Source organism: Balaenoptera ricei, chromosome 4 (genome assembly GCF_028023285.1).
Source record: "Balaenoptera ricei isolate mBalRic1 chromosome 4, mBalRic1.hap2, whole genome shotgun sequence".
In the NCBI taxonomy this organism is placed as follows: Eukaryota; Metazoa; Chordata; class Mammalia; order Artiodactyla; family Balaenopteridae; genus Balaenoptera; species Balaenoptera ricei.
The window spans coordinates 156167741-156185756 of NC_082642.1; the positions used below are offsets into that span (position 1 = coordinate 156167741).

Below are 18016 nucleotides of genomic sequence, written 5' to 3' on the forward strand. Positions count from 1 at the left end.
ACTTCAAAAGTGTCACAGTTGTTTCCATTCCTAAAAATAAGTTGGTGACGAGCCATAGCTTGAAACAGGTGAGAGTAGGTGAGAGTTTCAGTTATATGTCCGTTAATCTCTGTACAGATTTGAACAAAATAAGCAGCAAGCGATATCCAAGCTCCTTTATTTTTCTGCTTGCCTTGCCCCACCTGATCCTTCCTCTCTCCCACCTCCATGACTACTGGATAGAACAAGAGGGCAAAGTAGACACTAAGGAAGGTGGCTCCCAGAGAGCCACGTGAGGGGCAATTACTAGAAGAGAAGCGAATTGCAGGTGAGGTGTGGGTGGCACTGGGGTGGAGACTTGCACTAGGTTCCTTTGGGAGTGACTCTTCCTCAGTTTGCTCTGATTTCCTCTGGGCTTTTGACTCTCCGTGGGTGGGGACATGGAAATGAGAACCAAGGTCACCCTTCCAGTCTTGTCCAGAAGTAGCTGCTCAATAAGTACTTCTTTTTTAAAAAAAATTATTTTATTGAAGTATAGTTGATCTACAATGTTGTGTTAATTTCTGCGGTACAGCACAGTGATTCGGTTATACATATATATATATTTTTTTATATTCTTTTCCATTACCGTTTATGACAGGATATTGAATATATAGTTCCCTGTGCTATACAGTAGGACCTTGTTGTTTATCCATTCTATACGTAATGGTTTGTATCTGCTAATCCCAAACTCCAATTTGTCTCTCCCCCATCCCCTTTCCCTTTTGGTAACCATAAGTTTGTTTTCTAAGTCTGTGAGTCTGTTTCCGTTTTGTAAATAAGTTCATTTGTATCATTTTTTTAGATTCCACATGTAAGTGATATCATATATTTGTCTTTCTCTGTCTGACTTACTTCACTTAGTATGATAATCTCTAGGTCGATCCTTGTTGCTGCAAATGGCATTATTTCATTCTTTTTTATGGCTGAGTAATATTCCATTGTGTATATGTACCACATCTTCTTTATCCATTCATCTGTTGATGGACATTTAGGTTGCTTCCACGTCTTGGCTATTGTAAATAGTGCTGCTATGAACATAAGGGTGCATGTATCTTTTCAAATTAGAGTTTTGATTCAGCAATCCCAGTCCTGGGCTTATATCCAGTCAATAAGCATTTCTTGAATAAGTAAAGGATGTCAGAGCATGGAAACCACTGTTCCAACCTCAGGGAGTCGTGGCCCAGCCCAGCTTATTCACCTCTCAGAAATTTTAGAGGGGTTAACCAGAGAATGCTTGGACTGTGTTACTAGGCTGGTATTTATTGGCAGCAATAAACACTGTAATGGAAAATACTGTAGAGCATTGAATATTTAAGCACACCGAAGGGAACTTGGCCTTTGACATCTGGCTGTAGCAGACTGAATAGTTACAACATTGTTGGAAAACATAATCTAATTTATAGTGTGGCGGAATCAGTGATTACATACCCTTGACAGTGGCAAGCATCACTAAAATATATTTTTTTCTCCTTTCTACCTTATAGACAGTATTGATAAACCAGGTACATCATTGCCTGCCTGGGCCATAGCTCTACTTGCAGTATCATTGTCATTGCTTTTGATTGTGATCATTGTTCTGGTTATAATGTTCTGCTGCTGTGTCTCCAGGAGAGAGAAAGAAGGTAATTTTTTTGTTGTTGTTCGTACAGATTTATATATATTTTTGAACTTTTGGTACAGGCATTTGCAGTTCATTAGCTCATCGGCTCTTTCAAAAGATATATTGGCTTTTAGAGTCCTTGAAAGGAAATGCATGCCATTCATAGAGAGGGAAAGGACTTTCTCAAGGAAGGAAGCCATTCCTCTGGGGCCTGAGTCAACCCCCCCAAGGAAGACAGATCTTCACACTTTGAGAAGGTCAAGAGGCAGTGCCTTTCTCATCAAAGACACTGACTATTTGAGTTTTGTGTTTACTGCCAAGGACATAAGGCTGTCGCAATCTGTCATTTAGATGCTATGTTTTTTCTAGAATAATACCCACCTATCTGAACACATCAAAAGATTATTTTCTATTTTGTAGAATTCTGAGTCTCCTTTTGTAGGTGAATATTGGTGTAGTGGTAGAAAGAAAAACATGGTCTTCTGTTAACAAAAATAGTACAAATAAAATAAATAAAAATAGTTACACATGTCTTCTAAATGAAGTCTTTTGAGATACTCCAAGATATATGAAGGAGTGGCCTTGTTTGGGGAGCAGGCCAACATAGGGGTGGGCTTATTAATATTAGGGTGGGCTTATTCTGGAGTTAGTTTGTGATTTCAGAAACCACAGGGACTTTGTCATATGGACAGCTCAGGACTTTCCAAGTGTTGAGTGTGTGTGTCCATCTTTGTCTTTCTTTCTCTCATGAAACCTCCACATACTCCTACTGAATATTTAAATTAAATATCTAATATTCAAATTTAAATTTGAATATGAAATTAATTTTCTTAAAGTTAGAGTTTTGATGTTTAGCTACATGTCAGTTTAATTGCACTTTTAATTTTATTAACACTAACTGCCATTCGATGAGCACTTTTTGTGTGTCTGCCAGGCACCATGTTACCTAACTCTTTTACTCAGAATAGTTCTCTTAGTGAGATATTCCATGAGAAGTTCATGGTCCAGCCTTAACTAGACTAATTGTCTAGCCTTAGCTCCTGCATGGGTTTGGTTTGTCCTTGGGGAATTAATTCTGTGCTATACCTTTATTCTTTAGGAAACAGAAGTGAGAAGTAGTAAATACCTGTTGACCCATATTTGATGGGAATTTGTTTTTACCTAGGAGTTACCCTGTATGCCACAGATGCGTTACTCAAAAAAAAAACACGGGATTTTAATGAAAACTATGAATAACTTAAATTTTAATTTAGAACTGACTAGGATTGTTCATTGCCTTCAGATTATTATTTCTGACATTAGCTATTGTGGCATATTTGGAGAACATTCTGTTTATTTGGACTTCTGCATCTCTTAGGCTTTTGTCTGTCCCACGCCAGCCTACTAAGAAGGTTTGTGGCCACACAGGATGTGCACCAGGGAGATTCTCTGATTCTCAGCTTCCTCATTTACAAAATGGGGATAAGTATTATCCTATAGATTGGTTATGAGAATTAAGTAAATTAACGTAATAAAAGTTTGTGTGATCGTGATCTGTCCTAGATTTTATCCTTCATTTAACTTTGAAAAGTTGATTCACTATGGACGCTACACTTCACCTTGACATAAATGTATAGGATCCAGCGAAGACTTGGATTGTCCCATGATAATTATTTCCATGCTTAAAAATATTAAATAGCAAGTGTTTTAAAGAGTATTTTCTGGTGCTCTGCTTTGTTGGTGCCTGGAGAATTCTCAGTACTCTGCCTGGTTTACTGGAGACTGACTGAGGACGGCTGAGGACCCCACTCAACGTGGCCTGGAGGCTTTGGGATCGAAGCTTCACAGGAACACTAGCGACATTCCTCTATTACCAGAGGGACACTAGATAATCTCTCCCCTTCAATTCAAATAAGATTGCTTCTGAGGTTCAATTTGAGGTGTGAATCAGGGGATGTTGTCAGAACTGCAAATAAGTGAGAACATTATCCAAAAAATAAGGAAAATGAATATTTTTTTTGATCTTGATAAAGCTTGATGCATAGGAGCCCTAGATGGGACGGCAAAAGTGCAAAGCACACTGGCTTTAGTGCCAGATGGACGGGGGCTGCTGTGTGGGCTCCGTTACTCCCCATTGTGAAATGCTAGAGTCCCTCCAGTCCAAGAATCCATTGATTAAAAACATTAGCAACTTAATGAGAGCTTTTGGGGCATGGACACAACTGTATGAATTGATAACATTGGTACATATTGATTGAAAAAGTATTTCAGAACAAAAGAAATATAGTGCTGAGGCAATGAAATTCCTTATCTGTTAAAGACATGGTTATACTCTTGTAATAGTATCTAGTTTGTTAAAAATATGATAATGCTAACACCTACCTCTTGGGTTGTTGTGACGATTAGATGAAATAACACCTTGCATAGCACTGGCATGGTGCCTGAACAGGTAAGTACTGAATGATTGACAGCACAGACTGGGAACACAGAGCATCTCTTCATGGTGAACAGTAGAGTCTTTATAACCTCAGAAATTAGATTCAGTACTCACTAAGTACTTACTGGGCACCTACTATATTTCAGGTACCCAAGTATCACAAATACTTATATTTATGATAGTGAATAGCGAGTTCTACTTTCCTTAAGCTTGGAAGCCATTTGATAGTTCACTGTTGGGAAGCTTAATATCTATTGGATCACAAACACTCAGTAATGTGAGTATTTAAAATCAGGGGACCTATAAAAATATATGAGATTTTATTTTCAGAATAATTATCCCGATTTTGCTAATGTGATTTTCTTCCTTTTTTTTTTTTTTTTTTTCAGAATCTAGTTATCAAAGTGAAATAAGGTAAGTTTGAGATCACATCAATTTTCTGAAAATAAAAAACAAATGAAAACCAACCAACATAGACACACAGAGCGGTGGGATTTTAGGATTATGTTACTCAAAATTAGGTACTAAAAATGGACAACTCTGAAAAACACGTATGCCAGTCACAAACTCATAGGGCAACATTAATTGCAGAATAAAATAGGTGGGTTCCTACTGCCTAAGTTCGACTTGCTCACTTAGGAAAGTGGAGTGGAATTTTAGTTGGTGTCTGGCATTCGCAACTCTTTCCACAAGAGGACACTCTGTACTGTGACTGTTGGCCCTCCTGCTTTGAGTCAAGGCTAGAGATGTGAGGACCATTTCAAGGATGTCAAAGAACCAGGCAGAGGTCCTGCTGGAATTTCTGGGGTGGTAGGGGCAGTGAGACCAGCTGGGTGGCTAAGGCAATGAAACTGACCAGGCAGACAGATTAGGAGTGTTCATAGCTCACTGTTCAGGGCGGAGGGACAGAGAAATTCCTGCCATTCTCACGGCTGTCCAGAAGTAACTGCAAACACTTTTTTTTTTTTTTAATTTTATTTATTTATGGCTGTGTTGGGTCTTCGTTTCTGTGCGAGGGCTTTCTCTAGTTGCGGCGAGCGGGGGCCACTCTTCATCGCGGTGCGCGGGCCTCTCACTATCGTGGCCTCTCTTGTTGCGGAGCACAGGCTCCAGACGCGCAGGCTCAGTAGTTGTGGCTCACGGGCCTAGTTGCTCCGCGGCATGCGGGATCTTCCCAGACCAGGGCTCGAACCCATGTCCCCTGCATTGGCAGGCAGACTCTCAACCACTGCACCACCAGGGAAGCCCTGCAAGCACTTTTAAGGTAACTATGTCAAGCACTTACTAAAACCAGTTTCAATGTCTGCAATATTTACATAATTATAAATACACTCAGGGGAAGGATTTTTAGACAGTGGTGATTTTGTTGGGGGTATTAAAACCCCGTCTACTTTTCAGTATTTTATTAGATAATTTTAATATGTGAAATGCTGTGATTTAAAATATCTTCCGGCTACATGTGGTGAAGGACGATGTGTGTAATCATCGTGTAACAGATACCATCCGTTTTCCCTCGACCCCAGTCACTCCCTGGTGATAATGTGGTTCGCTTTCTCTGAGGGTGCCACAAAGCAGCAATCTGAAAATACACCTCCTTTGGGGCCTGACTTGGGGCAAGAGGAGAGGAAGGAAAACTGACCTCTATAATGATACTGGAATTTCTCTCAGTTGCTATCACCAGCAGGGTGGCGGTCTGAATTCTTCTGTTCGTCATTATTGACTGTGTAATGTCAATTCTATTCTCTGGGATCTTAGGTGATTTCAAAACGTAGTACAGTGATCAACAGCTATTCAAGGCAATGGGTAGAGAACAACAGTAACGATGGCAATAATAATCATGACAAAAGTAGTGACAGTAAGAGCTAGCATGAGTGCCTAGCGTGTGTGTCAGGCTATTTCACACTTGGTGGAGGTGATCTTCCTTAACTCTCCCAATGATTTTATGAGGCTATTTTTCCATTTTGCAGATGAAGAAGCTGAGGGGTATAAGGAGGTTAAGTAATGTACTCAGTATCTCCTGTCCAGAGAATGGAAGGGTCCGAATGTGAACCAGCTGACCTTGCTCAGGGCCTGAGCTCTTGTCCGTGTGCAGCTCTCACCCTTAGATCCAAGTGCATTGGGCCCAGGGAAGAAAAATGGGGCAGCTCACTGGGGCCCCCGTGTTGCACCTGCTTCCCCTCCCACTGGGTCAACAGTGCTAACGCTAGCTGCTCACAGATTTCTACTGCATTAAAAGAACATGTATATATATTTCGTATATATATTTTTCCTGTAGGATCAATGCATGCTTATTTTAGAAAAAAAATCTTAAGTAAAGATAGTTGATAAGAAATGGTTTTAAAATCACCCCTAATTCTATTGCCCAGAAGTAACTGTTACCTAAGTACGTATATATTTACACACATGTGTGTTCACCAAGATACACACACGTATATGTTTTGTGAAATTTGGATCATAATAAACATCATTTAATATCTGTTTCTCCTCACTTGACACTATTCTGAAGATTATTTCTGTTGACAAATACTTGCCTACAATGTTTTTGTTTCATTTGCTTAATAAAGTTTTTTATTAAAATATAAGTATAGAAAAGTACACAAATCGTGAGTACATAGCTTGATTAATTTTCATAAAACATATGCACCTGGACCTGGACTGCTGACGCAGAACTAGGACACCCCCAGGACCCCAACCCCTACTCGGGCCTCCATGAAATCATCTGCTGCCTCTTCCTCAAAGGTCATGTCTTCTGACATCTATCCCCACATCCCCAGAAGTTAGAGTTGTATAAACTTGATATAAATGAAGTCACGTGATATGTCTGCCTTCTTGAACTTCAGGCTGTGAGATCGATCATGTTATTGAATGTAGATGTCAGTGGTTTATTACTATATAATACCAAGTAAGGGGCATATAGGCAGTTGATTTTTCCATTTTACACTGAAGGGCATTTGGGACCATGACGAACATTACTGCACTAAGCGATCTTGTGTGTGTCTTTTGGTGACATGTATACCAGTCCTCATTCCTGTTTTGCATTCTGTTGGGTATACTCTATTAGTGCAAGCTGGGTCATAGGGCAGGTATATGTTCAGCTTTAGATGATGTTACCATACAATTTTCAAAGTAGGTGTAGCAGTTTACACTTCTACCAGCAGTGTATGAGAGTTCTCACCTGTAATAATTTTTACAGGTGGCATGGAATTCCATTTTAGAGATACATTGTCATTTAGTTTACTAGTTCCCTACCTATGGCTGGGCACCTGTGTTTGCACTTTTGCTAGTATAAATAGCTCATGAATGAACATTCTTTCAGATAAATCTTTGCACATACCCTTGTGTATTTCCCTTGCTTATTATAATCAGTTCTTAGTGGTTAAGCATAAATATTAAAAAATCTTTGGGTATCTATTGCCAAACTTCTTTTCCCTGGGAAGCTGCACCAATTTTTGCTTTATTTCAGAGGCTGGCATACTTCTTCTATCAAGGGCCAGATGGTAAATCTTTGGGGTTTTGTGGGCCACATGCTCTCTGTCACAACTACTCAACCCTGCTGCTGTAAGAGGAAAGCAGCCATAGACAATATGGAAGCAGACGGGTTCCAGTAAAACTTTAGTTAAAAAAACAGACAGGGAGCTGGATTTGGCCTGTGGGTCATAGCTGGCCAGCCCTGCTTTATTTGGTCACTGGTGTCTGAGAGTTGAGTACCAACCACCTGGGGACTGGAGTCTATGGGCCTATCATGATGAAGTTCCATTTCTCCCCATAAGGGGAGTGTGCGAGACACAGGCCGTCGACACAGGCCGTCCACACAGCCGTGCTGGTGGCTGTGAGGGTATATCCCGTGGCTAGCCACCCTCCAGAGGCCAGTGCCCGAGCTTCGGCCTCGTGGTGAGTTCACCGTGTGTGAATGCTCTGGGTGGAGTAGTGAGACCCGAGCATCCGTTGCTGATTAACATTTGGCTTTTTCAAATGGTCTAATTCTAGGAAATCTGCAAATATGAAGACAAACAAAGACACTTCTGGGACAAAGTTAAAAAGCGGAAATGAAAACTATGGCTACAGTTCAGATGAGCCGAGGACCACAAGTGAGCGGCCGGGCGGGTGCAGTGGAAAGATCTGGAAGGGAAAGTGTCGGGAGAAAGACTGGCCCATCAAACACCGGCTTCTGAAGGCGGCTGCCTTAGCGGTTGGCGGTCATTATTTGGGGAGTAATTTTTAGAAGAAGGAGACATTCCAGAACTAGAAATATTCTAGGAGAAGATAACAGTCAAAACCCACCTATTTGTCTAAAGTTTAAAAGAAATCGAGGTGGAAATCTAAGAGTTTTTTAAAAATAATTTTTTTCTCAATGTTTTCTCTCTTTTTAAAAAAATGCTTCTACCTTAAAGTGTGTGAGGAGGCATTTGAATACATTGAGGGTAACGGCCCCAAAACTTCAATTAAATCTGAAATTCTGAAAGAAATCTTTTCCTCTTCAATCTGACAGTCATAACGGGGGGTGTCTCTGAAACCACTGTCACTAGTGAGAGGCAAGGGTAGTATTTGAACCAAGATCCTTTTGAAAGCAGTTGAGAGAAAGAGAGATGGTACAAATTACCCCTTAGCGGTTGGGGAGGGAGACTGGCCCTCACAAGTTGCCGACAAAACAAATTCCAGAGATAGATTTTTGGTTAATTGATTCTTGCTGAGAGGCTAGAAAACTTTTGTTCACTGAGATTGGGACTCTATTCTTGGCAACCCCATAATTTCCATTTTTCCGTGGCTGTCTCCTATGTACATTCCAGACTGTATGCTTCAGATTTAAAAGAATTCCACAAAGCATAGACAGTTTCTTTTGATAATCTGATCAAAGCCTCTTGCAGAATTTCCTGTGATAGAATATTTATTCATTAATATTTTATATGATTAATCATGTAGCTTGACCAAAATCATGGCCCAAACTGAAACTCTCTGGCTCCTTTTTTTCCCCTGTGTTTATTTCCCTCCACAAGCGGTTAAAGCTATGGATTCATCTTGTCTCTGGATGAGACTAACGTGTCAAGAAAGGAATCGATTTTGAGTCCTTTTGCTACGTTTTAAATTTCATTAGAAAGATAAAGTTCTAAAAATATGTAACCTCAAGTAAACTTAAAAAAACCCATTTGTGGTTACAGATTATTGATGCCAGGGGCACTACTTAAAAGCAAAGGTATTTCTTTACGGATCGGAATTGTTAGAATAGGTAGTGTGGTTTTGGTCACTTGTGACGCTAAAATCATTTTTCTGTTGCAGAGACTGCTTCTCTCCCTGCAAAGTCCTCTGAATCCAGTGTTCCAGAACAACGTGGCAGTAGGCAACCGCATCAGGTGACTCAGACCTTCCTCTCCCTTTTGGACTTTTTTTTTGCTACTTAAAAACCCTTCCCCCGTGGTAGGTGATTACATTACATTCATGATGGACAAATGTGGCCTTTGCTCACCTCCAAGTCAACGGGACAGCATGGAGGAATGGGGCTGGAACACGTAGTATCTCTTTGTAGTGGGTTTTTGGGGGAAAGAGCAGAAGTTTAATTGGGGGCTGGTAATCTTGAGGTGTCTGTTAGACGTCCACACAGAGGTATGGGGCGTGCAGATGGATGTGTGAGTCTGGGGCTCCAGGTAGAGGCACGATCGCAGGTGTTCCTGGTTGCTAGGCAACTTTTGATGGGCACCTCCCTTCCAAGGGACGTTACACATAAAGAAAACCATCCATTAGGAACCGTGAGGACACGGTACATTTTTTTTCCAACACCGAGTTAGCATTGGTTGTCACTCATGAATGAATTAGAGTTCATATGCAGAAAATATGATTCTCTATATCCAAAAATCATATTAAACAAACGTGTATATAGCCAGGACCATTTTCTGGCCTGTGCATCTTCAAAGGAGAAGTACTTGGATGCGATTCTGCCATAATATCCCCAGTGGGTGTTTTCCCCATTTAGCTTTTGGGAAAGCCAGACTCACAGATTGGGTTTCCGGCAGTTTGCTGGATCAGGTGGCCTTGGCTTTGTTCTGCCTTGGAGTTGCTACTGGCCTGAGGCGCTACTGCTGAGCGTGTGCCTTCGAAGCCCCATGTTTCCTTCCTGGCCTAGCTGTTCACTTGAGTTTCCAGGCAGCTCCAGGCTGTAATATTCCTTCCTGCAGTCGGGATTCAGCTCCATACATACAGCTTGCCAGTGATGTGTGCCTCCCCGGCCTTTGGGGGGAAGGGGAGTTTTGATTGATGCTCAGCCATGTATCGGGAGGAACGAAATGATGCTGTTAGCGGCAACCAAGGTAGCCAGGCGGGAAGACGTATGAGGGGTCTTCACAAAAGCAGATGGGTCTACGTGACAAATTGTGAGCCCCCGGTACGAGTTCAAGCTACTTCCTCAGGCTGGGTGGCAGGAAAATAGAGACGTAAAATTCTTCCCATCAAGGCTGCTCTCTTGGGCACATATATCTTTTGGCTGTAGAGATGCAACTGTTTCCCCTTCGAAGGGCTGGTCTCTTGACTAAGAGATGGTGGGTGAAAGGGAGTAATCGCCGGGCTGTGAAGGATGTTTCCTGTCAAGACCCCACGACTGGACCTGAGTGGGGAATGTAGTCTGATGAAGTGGCTCTCTCTCCCCAAGCACCAAGCATGGTCACCCCAAGAACACACTTAAGCCAATCTTTACTTCCGTGGCCTTTCTGTGGTTACCTTTTTCTGTTGTGTGTCTTTCCACCTGACAAGCCACAATGCTCAGGTCTGCAGTGTAGGATGGGGCAGGTGGGGAGGAGGTACAGAAGAGGGTCATGTCAGTTGATCCCCCTTGATATAAATGAGGAGAAAGGGGAAGTCTAGATGCATTTGGATACAAGAATGGAGGCTGACGTTTGGAGCTCTGAATGGATGCTCTTAAGCTTGAAGTGTTGTTTTGAAAATATACAGGGAGAGAAATTTAAGAAGTTTCTGCTACTTAAACATGTAACCGGTTAAATAATCTATTGGTGGAAAAAGAACAGTGGCCATTGAGGTGCTGGGCCCTGGGGGCTGGTAACTCACATATCTGTGTTTCTTGAAGTGTATGTAAGGCTACTGGGGAAGCAGGGCATCTTGGCCAGAGCACCAGGGTCCTTAAGAAACAAAGAGGATGAAAGGAAGATGAACTATTTTTTCCTGAGCTAGAAACTGACAAAGGGTTTTTAAATAGCTGGATTTTTCTAAGCGAGGGAACTTGGACAAGCACGTTTATGAAGAGGCCCATCTTTGGTCATTAAGCAAAGGGTGACTTGCTGGTGTGGGCCCAGGCACTGTGTCCTGGATGCCCATTTGAAGAACCTGAACATGAGATGTACTGTGAGCTATGCTTCCCGTGAGGCACTTAAAGGAGGACAGGAGCAGACAAATATCATATAATATCACTTCTGTGTGGAATCTAAAAAAATGATACAAATGAACTTATTTACAAAACAGAAATAGACCCACAGACATAGAAAAGAAAATTATGGTTCCCAAAGGGGAAAGGGGGAGGAGAGATAAATTAGGAGTTTTGGATTAACAGGTACGCACTACTATATATAAAATAGATAAACAACAAGGTCCTACTGTATAGCACAGGGAACTCTACTCAGTATTTTATAATAACCTATGAGGGAAAAGAATCTGAATATATATACATTGGGATTGGCCAAAAAGTTCATTCGGGTTTTCTGTACCATCTTATGGAAAAACCCGAACGAACTTTTTGGCCAACCCAATATATGTAACTGAATCACTTTGCTGTACACCTGAAACTAACACAACATTGTAAATCAACTATACTTCAATTAAAAAAAAAAAGGAGGGAGGGAACAAGATGGTCAGTAGAGGAAAGGGCTGGGCCTTCAGTAGGTCCCTTCTGTGTCCTTATTCCAAAGAAGACATAGTCCTGCATGCGATCATCTGGCTACAGAAGAGCCACCAGGTTGTCAAGCCATAGCCTGTAGAAGCAGGTCCAGGCGACCCTTAGCCAGAGGTTCCTTTAGAACTTGCCAAGGCCAGGCCTGCAGCCCAGCCTGGTCTGTGTGGCCACATCCCCTGCTGTGCAGGCTCATGCGGACTTTCCTCAGAACTCCTTAGGACACGGAGCAAGGACAGTGCAATCTGTCCTTTCTTTCCTCATAACCTTTCTCCATGTGCAATGAGCTTTGCTCCCTGGAGGGCCCAGGACAGGCAGCTGAGAGATATTCAGACCCTGTCCTTTGTCCTTTCATCCTGCCTTCCTCTCTGCGTGTCTCTGTGTGACTCATTTTGTCCACTTTGCCGTCCTTGCTGCTGTGGGGTGTGGCCACCCACGTGGGCCTCAGGGGCCCAGAGCAGGTGCCCAGCAAGACTCCTGCCCGAGAAGCTGGCTTGTTAGAGTTCCGGGTAGTTGACTACAGATGACACAGTTTTGCAGAAAATCTGCGCTAGGCTCAGGTCCCGAAAAACCTGTCAGTTAAACTGAGATATCTCAAGCTGTGAGTCAGCCTGCAGCAAAAGCACAGCCCAGACTCCATCACTGTGGAGCTGGTTGGGTCGGATGCAAGTCCTGTGGGTGGAGACAGGGTGTGCATGACAGCAGCTAAGGCTCCTGCTCTGGGTCAACAGGTCTCACTCAGAGCAGGGCCATCTTGGCTTTGGCAAGCACAACAACTCACAAGTCCACGTGCGCGTGTTCTCTCCACGCTGTCTTCTCTTCTGCTCGGCCGGTGTCTTACTTGCCCCCTGCATCTCAGGAGGTCTTACGTAGTGGGCGGCCATTGACTACACACAGTCTGGCACAACATTCTGGGCGTTCCTTACACAGTAATTCCTTCCGGCGGAGAATGTTCTCAACGCCCAGCATTGTGTGTAACCAACAGGGTGACACCAGGAGCCTGTGTGCATATAGACTGATCATCACAGGGCAATCATGACAAAAAATACTATTTGACCAACATAGACGAGTATGCAACATTTTGTTTTGGATCCCTGAAGAAAGTTACATGATTCCAGGTCAAACTGCCATTTTGCTCCTTTGTAATCTTGGTCACTTTGGGTTTTCTTCAAGGCTCTCTCGTTCAAACATGATCCAAGAAAGGGGAAACCCGAAGGGCCTGGGGTGCTTAGGGGACTCATCACTGTGGCCTTTGGGATGCCCAGGCTCTTGGCCCCACCTGCAGACTTCCTGTCTCAGTAGAGCTGGGGAGGCAGCCTGGGCATCTCTGCGTTTTAGAGCCAGCTGAGGGGGCTCTGACACGTGGCTAGACTGAAGGGTTATTGGCTGCCTTATAGTAAGATGGCAGTGGGGCTTGCAGGAGGGAAGAGTGCGACTTTGCCAAAGATGGACTTGCCTACTTTGTCATTTCACCCCATCCAGTACTTATGATTTGTTCGGAGTCCCAAGGCATTCACGGTAACCACAGCGGGCAGAGGCTGTACTGGACCCCTCCCCGGGGTTGATGGTGCCTGTACTCTTGCTGGCATCATGTGGACCCCCTTACAAGGAGAGAAGACCCTGGAGTCTGTGGCCATGTCCGCTCAGAGCTGAGCACAGGTGCTGAGGAGCGGGCGGTTTTCAGGGTTACTCCCACCCAGAGTTCCACCACCTGTGTCTACATCCGCAGGCTGCAGAGAGCTTCTACATGCTGTGTCTTCATCATGCATTGCCAAGTATGATTTAAATTACATCCTACGCTCAACAGTTACTAGAACAGGAGCCTGGATTCTTAATGCTTTAGGAAGGGGTGAAACCCCGTCCGCCACGGCACCAGCCCCCCATGACCCTCGCTCCTCCGACATCCTTCCCGTTAAGGTCCGGAACGCCAGAGGCCCACTCTTCTGTGGGGAAGGGCAGTATGGATGTCGTGGCGAACCTCTTTTCTGAGATCTCCAGGTGTCTCCCGATGTTTTCAGTGCTGACCGTCCTTGAAAACATCAGAGGGGGTGAGGGCTCAGCTCAGGGACAGTGTCATCAGGGACAGTGTCATCGGGGACAGGCTGTGGGCTGGAGGTCGGCTCCACAGAAGGCCAGCCACTGCGGTCAGAGGCCACAGGGGGCCATGGCTGATGTAGGCCAGGTCCGTTGGGAGTTGCTGGCTTGTAAACCATGGGAAGACGCCCCCGCTAGCCGCCTGGAGCATCTCCCATGCTCATCCCTACCTCTCAGCCCGCTGCCTTGCCAGGGTGCCCCGTGAACTTGGGGCTCTTTACCAGAGGCTGAGATGGAGAATCCTCGTTCCTATCACCAATGGGCAGAAACGGGGGAAGTGTTTCCTGTATCCTGGGTCCCAAAGAATGCTCACTGAGCGTGGAGGTGCAGCCAGCGCCTAGAGACACACTTATCTGGGTACCTGCTGATCGAGCCGTGGTCCTCAGTACAGAGAAGCTCTTTGTGGGCGGGGGGAGGGCTTGTTAAAATGCACACTCCTGAGTCTCTTCCAGAACTTCTGGATCAGAATATCTGGAAGGTACGACTGAAGAAAGGGCATTTTTACCTTGTTCCCCAGGCAATCTGCTTTAAGGAAATTGTTTTGTGGCTCAGCATGAAAACAGACACATATTGCATTGCTTCTAAGGGAAAGTCATTCTGAGTTTTGGGGGTTTGCTTACATCTGTGCATTTGGAATGATCCGTGTTCACAACCTCACTGCATGGAGCTTGCCACAGAGCATGGAGGATCCGAGATGCTTGTGGTGGGGCCGTGATGAGGGTCAAATGGAAGTGTCTCAGCACCAGAATATTCCATAACCACGTGGCACCATAGCTGAGGAACACTTTTTAAATCTCCCATGTTTTAGGTGGGTCTAAGGCACATCTCATTCAATATATATGAATGATAGAAAGAGAATTTTGGGTTGTAGAGACCCCAGGTCATGCACTAAATTTTAAGAAGGCTCAGAAGGTAAAAAAAGAGACTGATTTTCCAAACTGACATAAACCAAAACATGACACTTTTCTACACTGATTATTTCTATCCTGGCTGCATCTCCGGTTAGGATATATAACACTGACGTTATTTTCCAGACAAGAATTTCTGTTGGTGAAGTACAGATAACGCAGGTATAACTGCCCACGAAACACACTGGTGCAAAACTAATAAATAACATCAGAAATTCTTTCTGAAAATTACAGTTAATGGGAAAGGGAGCACCTTTTATTTTGTTAGGAAGCCATAGGGTTTGCAAATATTTTGCATCATGATGAATATTTCAGTCAAACGATCCACCTTTTCCTCTCCTTGACTCGCTGTCAGTCCATTTCTCTGGTTATTTCAGGCAATTCTGTGTCTTTCCTCCTGAATCTTTCAGTTTTGGGGGGTGAGCTTATGAATAACTTGAAACCTGGACGATGTCTTCCCTGCTAATCTTTTCCCCATTGAGGTCAACAGAAATAAACTCTTGACAAACTTAGAAAACAACAATGGTTGGTGCAACCGTGTCATGGGGACAAAAGGCAAACGCCAGCAAAAATCCCAGGCATTATCACAGAAGAAGAACTGTCTTTACGGTGCAATGTAACCCCATCAGCCCTGTGGGGCTACATCCTTGTGTGATGGGGAGTCAATGAATTAAAACCACGAGTCAGAGTGATTCCACCCCCCAGACTTGCTGACGTTCCATTGTGATGTAAATTATTTATGGCACCCAGTTACATTATTTAAGACGTTAAATGCAGCTCGGGTGCCCTGGAGTCTGAGTCAGCATCCTCAGGGCGGCGGGAAAATACGCTGCATGTATTGTATTTTATTTTAATTATTTATTTATTTTTAATGTAAAGGACTGATGACTTTTAATTAATTAATTAATTAATTAAGTTTTGGCTGTGTTGGGTCTTTGTTGCTGCACACGGGCTTTCTCTAGTTGTGGCGAGCAAGGGCTACTCTTTGTTGTGGTGTGTGGGCTTCTCACTGTGGTGGCTTCTCCTGTTGTGGAGCACAGGCTCTAGGTGCACGGGATTCAATAGTTGTGGCACGTGGGCTCAGTAGTTGTGGCACACGGGCTTAGTTGCTCCAGGGCATGTGGGATCTTCCCGGACCAGGGCTTGAACCTGTGTCCCCTGCACTGGCAGGCGGATTCTTAACCACTGCACCACCAGGGAAGTCCAGTGCATGTATTTTAATAGGGCAACACTCTTCCACAGGCATTGGCCCCTCAGAGGAGTGAGTGGTCTGCTTGGTAGTACATTTCAGAATGTAAGAGCCAGGAACACTGTCCGAGGAGACAGAAGGGTGATCGACACGGAGTCAGTTCTTCAGTTTTGCTCCTTTCCTTTAGAAAGAATGTGTGTTATTTAAAGAAGGTTAGAAATATTTTACATTTTCACACAATGGTGAGAATTTCCATAGTAATATTGAAAAACACAACAGTGAATCTTTACTGTAATTTGCCTTCATACAAACGCTGGATTCTTTGAATTGGATCGCTCTTTAGGCCCTGAACTTGGGAAACATCTGCAGTGTGTGTTATTGAAAATCATAGAGGAAGGACCTGTGTTAACATTTGTGTTCCTCTCTGCACCCTCGTTTTATCTTAGCTGACGAGTTGAGCTTCCTTCTCAAGTGTGCCGTTATGGTGATCTCAACCAACTCAATCTACCCTTTTCTCTCTGTCTCCAGGGATCTGATCAGCACCAGCTGGGCCCAGCAAGTCGCCCACAGGTTTCCTTTAACGTGGCCAGTCCTAAGAAGGTCAGGAATGTGACTTTGGTATAGTATAGGCATCCCTTTGGCTCCACATGGCACTTGGCTGATGACCTACATTGAGATATTGTCAGCGCTCATGATGATGTCATCCCTGCTCATGATGATGTCATCATTGCTCACAATGGTGTCGCCATTGCTCTCCATCATCCTGTGGCTGGGCTCCAGCTTTGCCAACATGACCTAGAAGAAGCAATGTTGGCATCATCAGAATGGATATTTTATACGGAGGGGAGGAATCCATTTTCCCAGCTTCTAAAGTGGAATTTGACTTTTAAAATGTTTCGAGATTTCAGTGAATTCCATAGTTACTAAGTAAAAGCTGCAAATTCATCATGATCGTGCTTCTCACCACTCACCACTCCTGCTTGCTAACCCAACAAATGGTAGATAAGTCTACATCCCACCATGACATTTAAGAAGTTCTTATTATCTGAAATCCTATGAAGTGATATTTATGTATGTTTACTATGTGGGTATTATTGCATATTATCTGTGAAAAAAAGAGGATAAAAATTAGGATCAATCAGACATCTAAAATTGCCCAGAATGGGGAGCTCCCTGGTGGTCCAGTGGTTAGGACTTGGCGCTTTCACTGCCATAGCCCGGGTTCGATCCCTGGTCGGGGAACTAAGATCCTTCAAGCCGCGTGGCGTGGCAAAAAATTAAAATTTCCCAGAAAATCAGAACTTATAGGTTATAAGTAATTTTAAATTCTAAAGCTAATGCATACCTTGAGAAATATCTCATTATTGAATATTGACATGAAGACATTCATTTTTATCTGCTCCCTTATCAGTCTTGTTCTCATGTCCTCGGATGAGTTAGATGTGGATGATGTTTTGTGGGGGACATACCTCCAGCCATGAAAAAATTGGAAATGGGCAATATGTTCTTTCATAAATAAAAGGGAAAACACCAAAAAACTTGTATTGCTTTTCTTAACTCTTTACTATTCTGGGGGTAGTTTAAAGAATCATAAAGTTTAGGAACCAAAAATTTTCCAAGAAACAAAACAGAGACCTCTATAAAAAATTTTTTTCTTTTTTCATGTAGAGATTCTCAGTGTATTTCGCTGTCCACCCCATCGCTTCATATTTAATGTAGATGCTATTATTTGGCAGTGCTCTGCACTGGTTGGAACAGATTGCTATGATGGTCAGTAATTAGCAACTGCTCTGGGCCCCCAGGCCCAACCACGCTATCGCTGAAGTGGAATTCGACTTTTTTTTTTTTTTTTTAACATTTTTATTGGAGTATAATTGCTTTACAATGGTGTGTTAGTTTCTGC

General features: G+C 43.4%; 1 protein-coding gene across 11 annotated transcripts in view; it reads left to right on the forward strand.

Annotated features, from left to right (window-relative positions):
- The window catches only part of IGSF5 (immunoglobulin superfamily member 5), a 56285-nt gene that overhangs the window by 26044 nt on the left and 12225 nt on the right, over window positions 1-18016 (forward strand). For 8 of the 11 annotated variants that reach the window (XM_059921582.1, XM_059921593.1, XM_059921590.1 and 5 more), the window contains 4 exons: window positions 1506-1643; window positions 4427-4451; window positions 8025-8125; window positions 9312-9385. In XM_059921582.1, coding sequence (XP_059777565.1) covers window positions 1506-1643; window positions 4427-4451; window positions 8025-8125; window positions 9312-9385 — 338 coding nt within the window. Of the gene's footprint in view, window positions 1-1505; window positions 1644-4426; window positions 4452-8024; window positions 8126-9311; window positions 9386-16641; window positions 17652-18016 lie in introns of those variants that run through there. The other 3 variants (XM_059921583.1, XM_059921591.1, XM_059921584.1) reach the window with 2 other exon arrangements.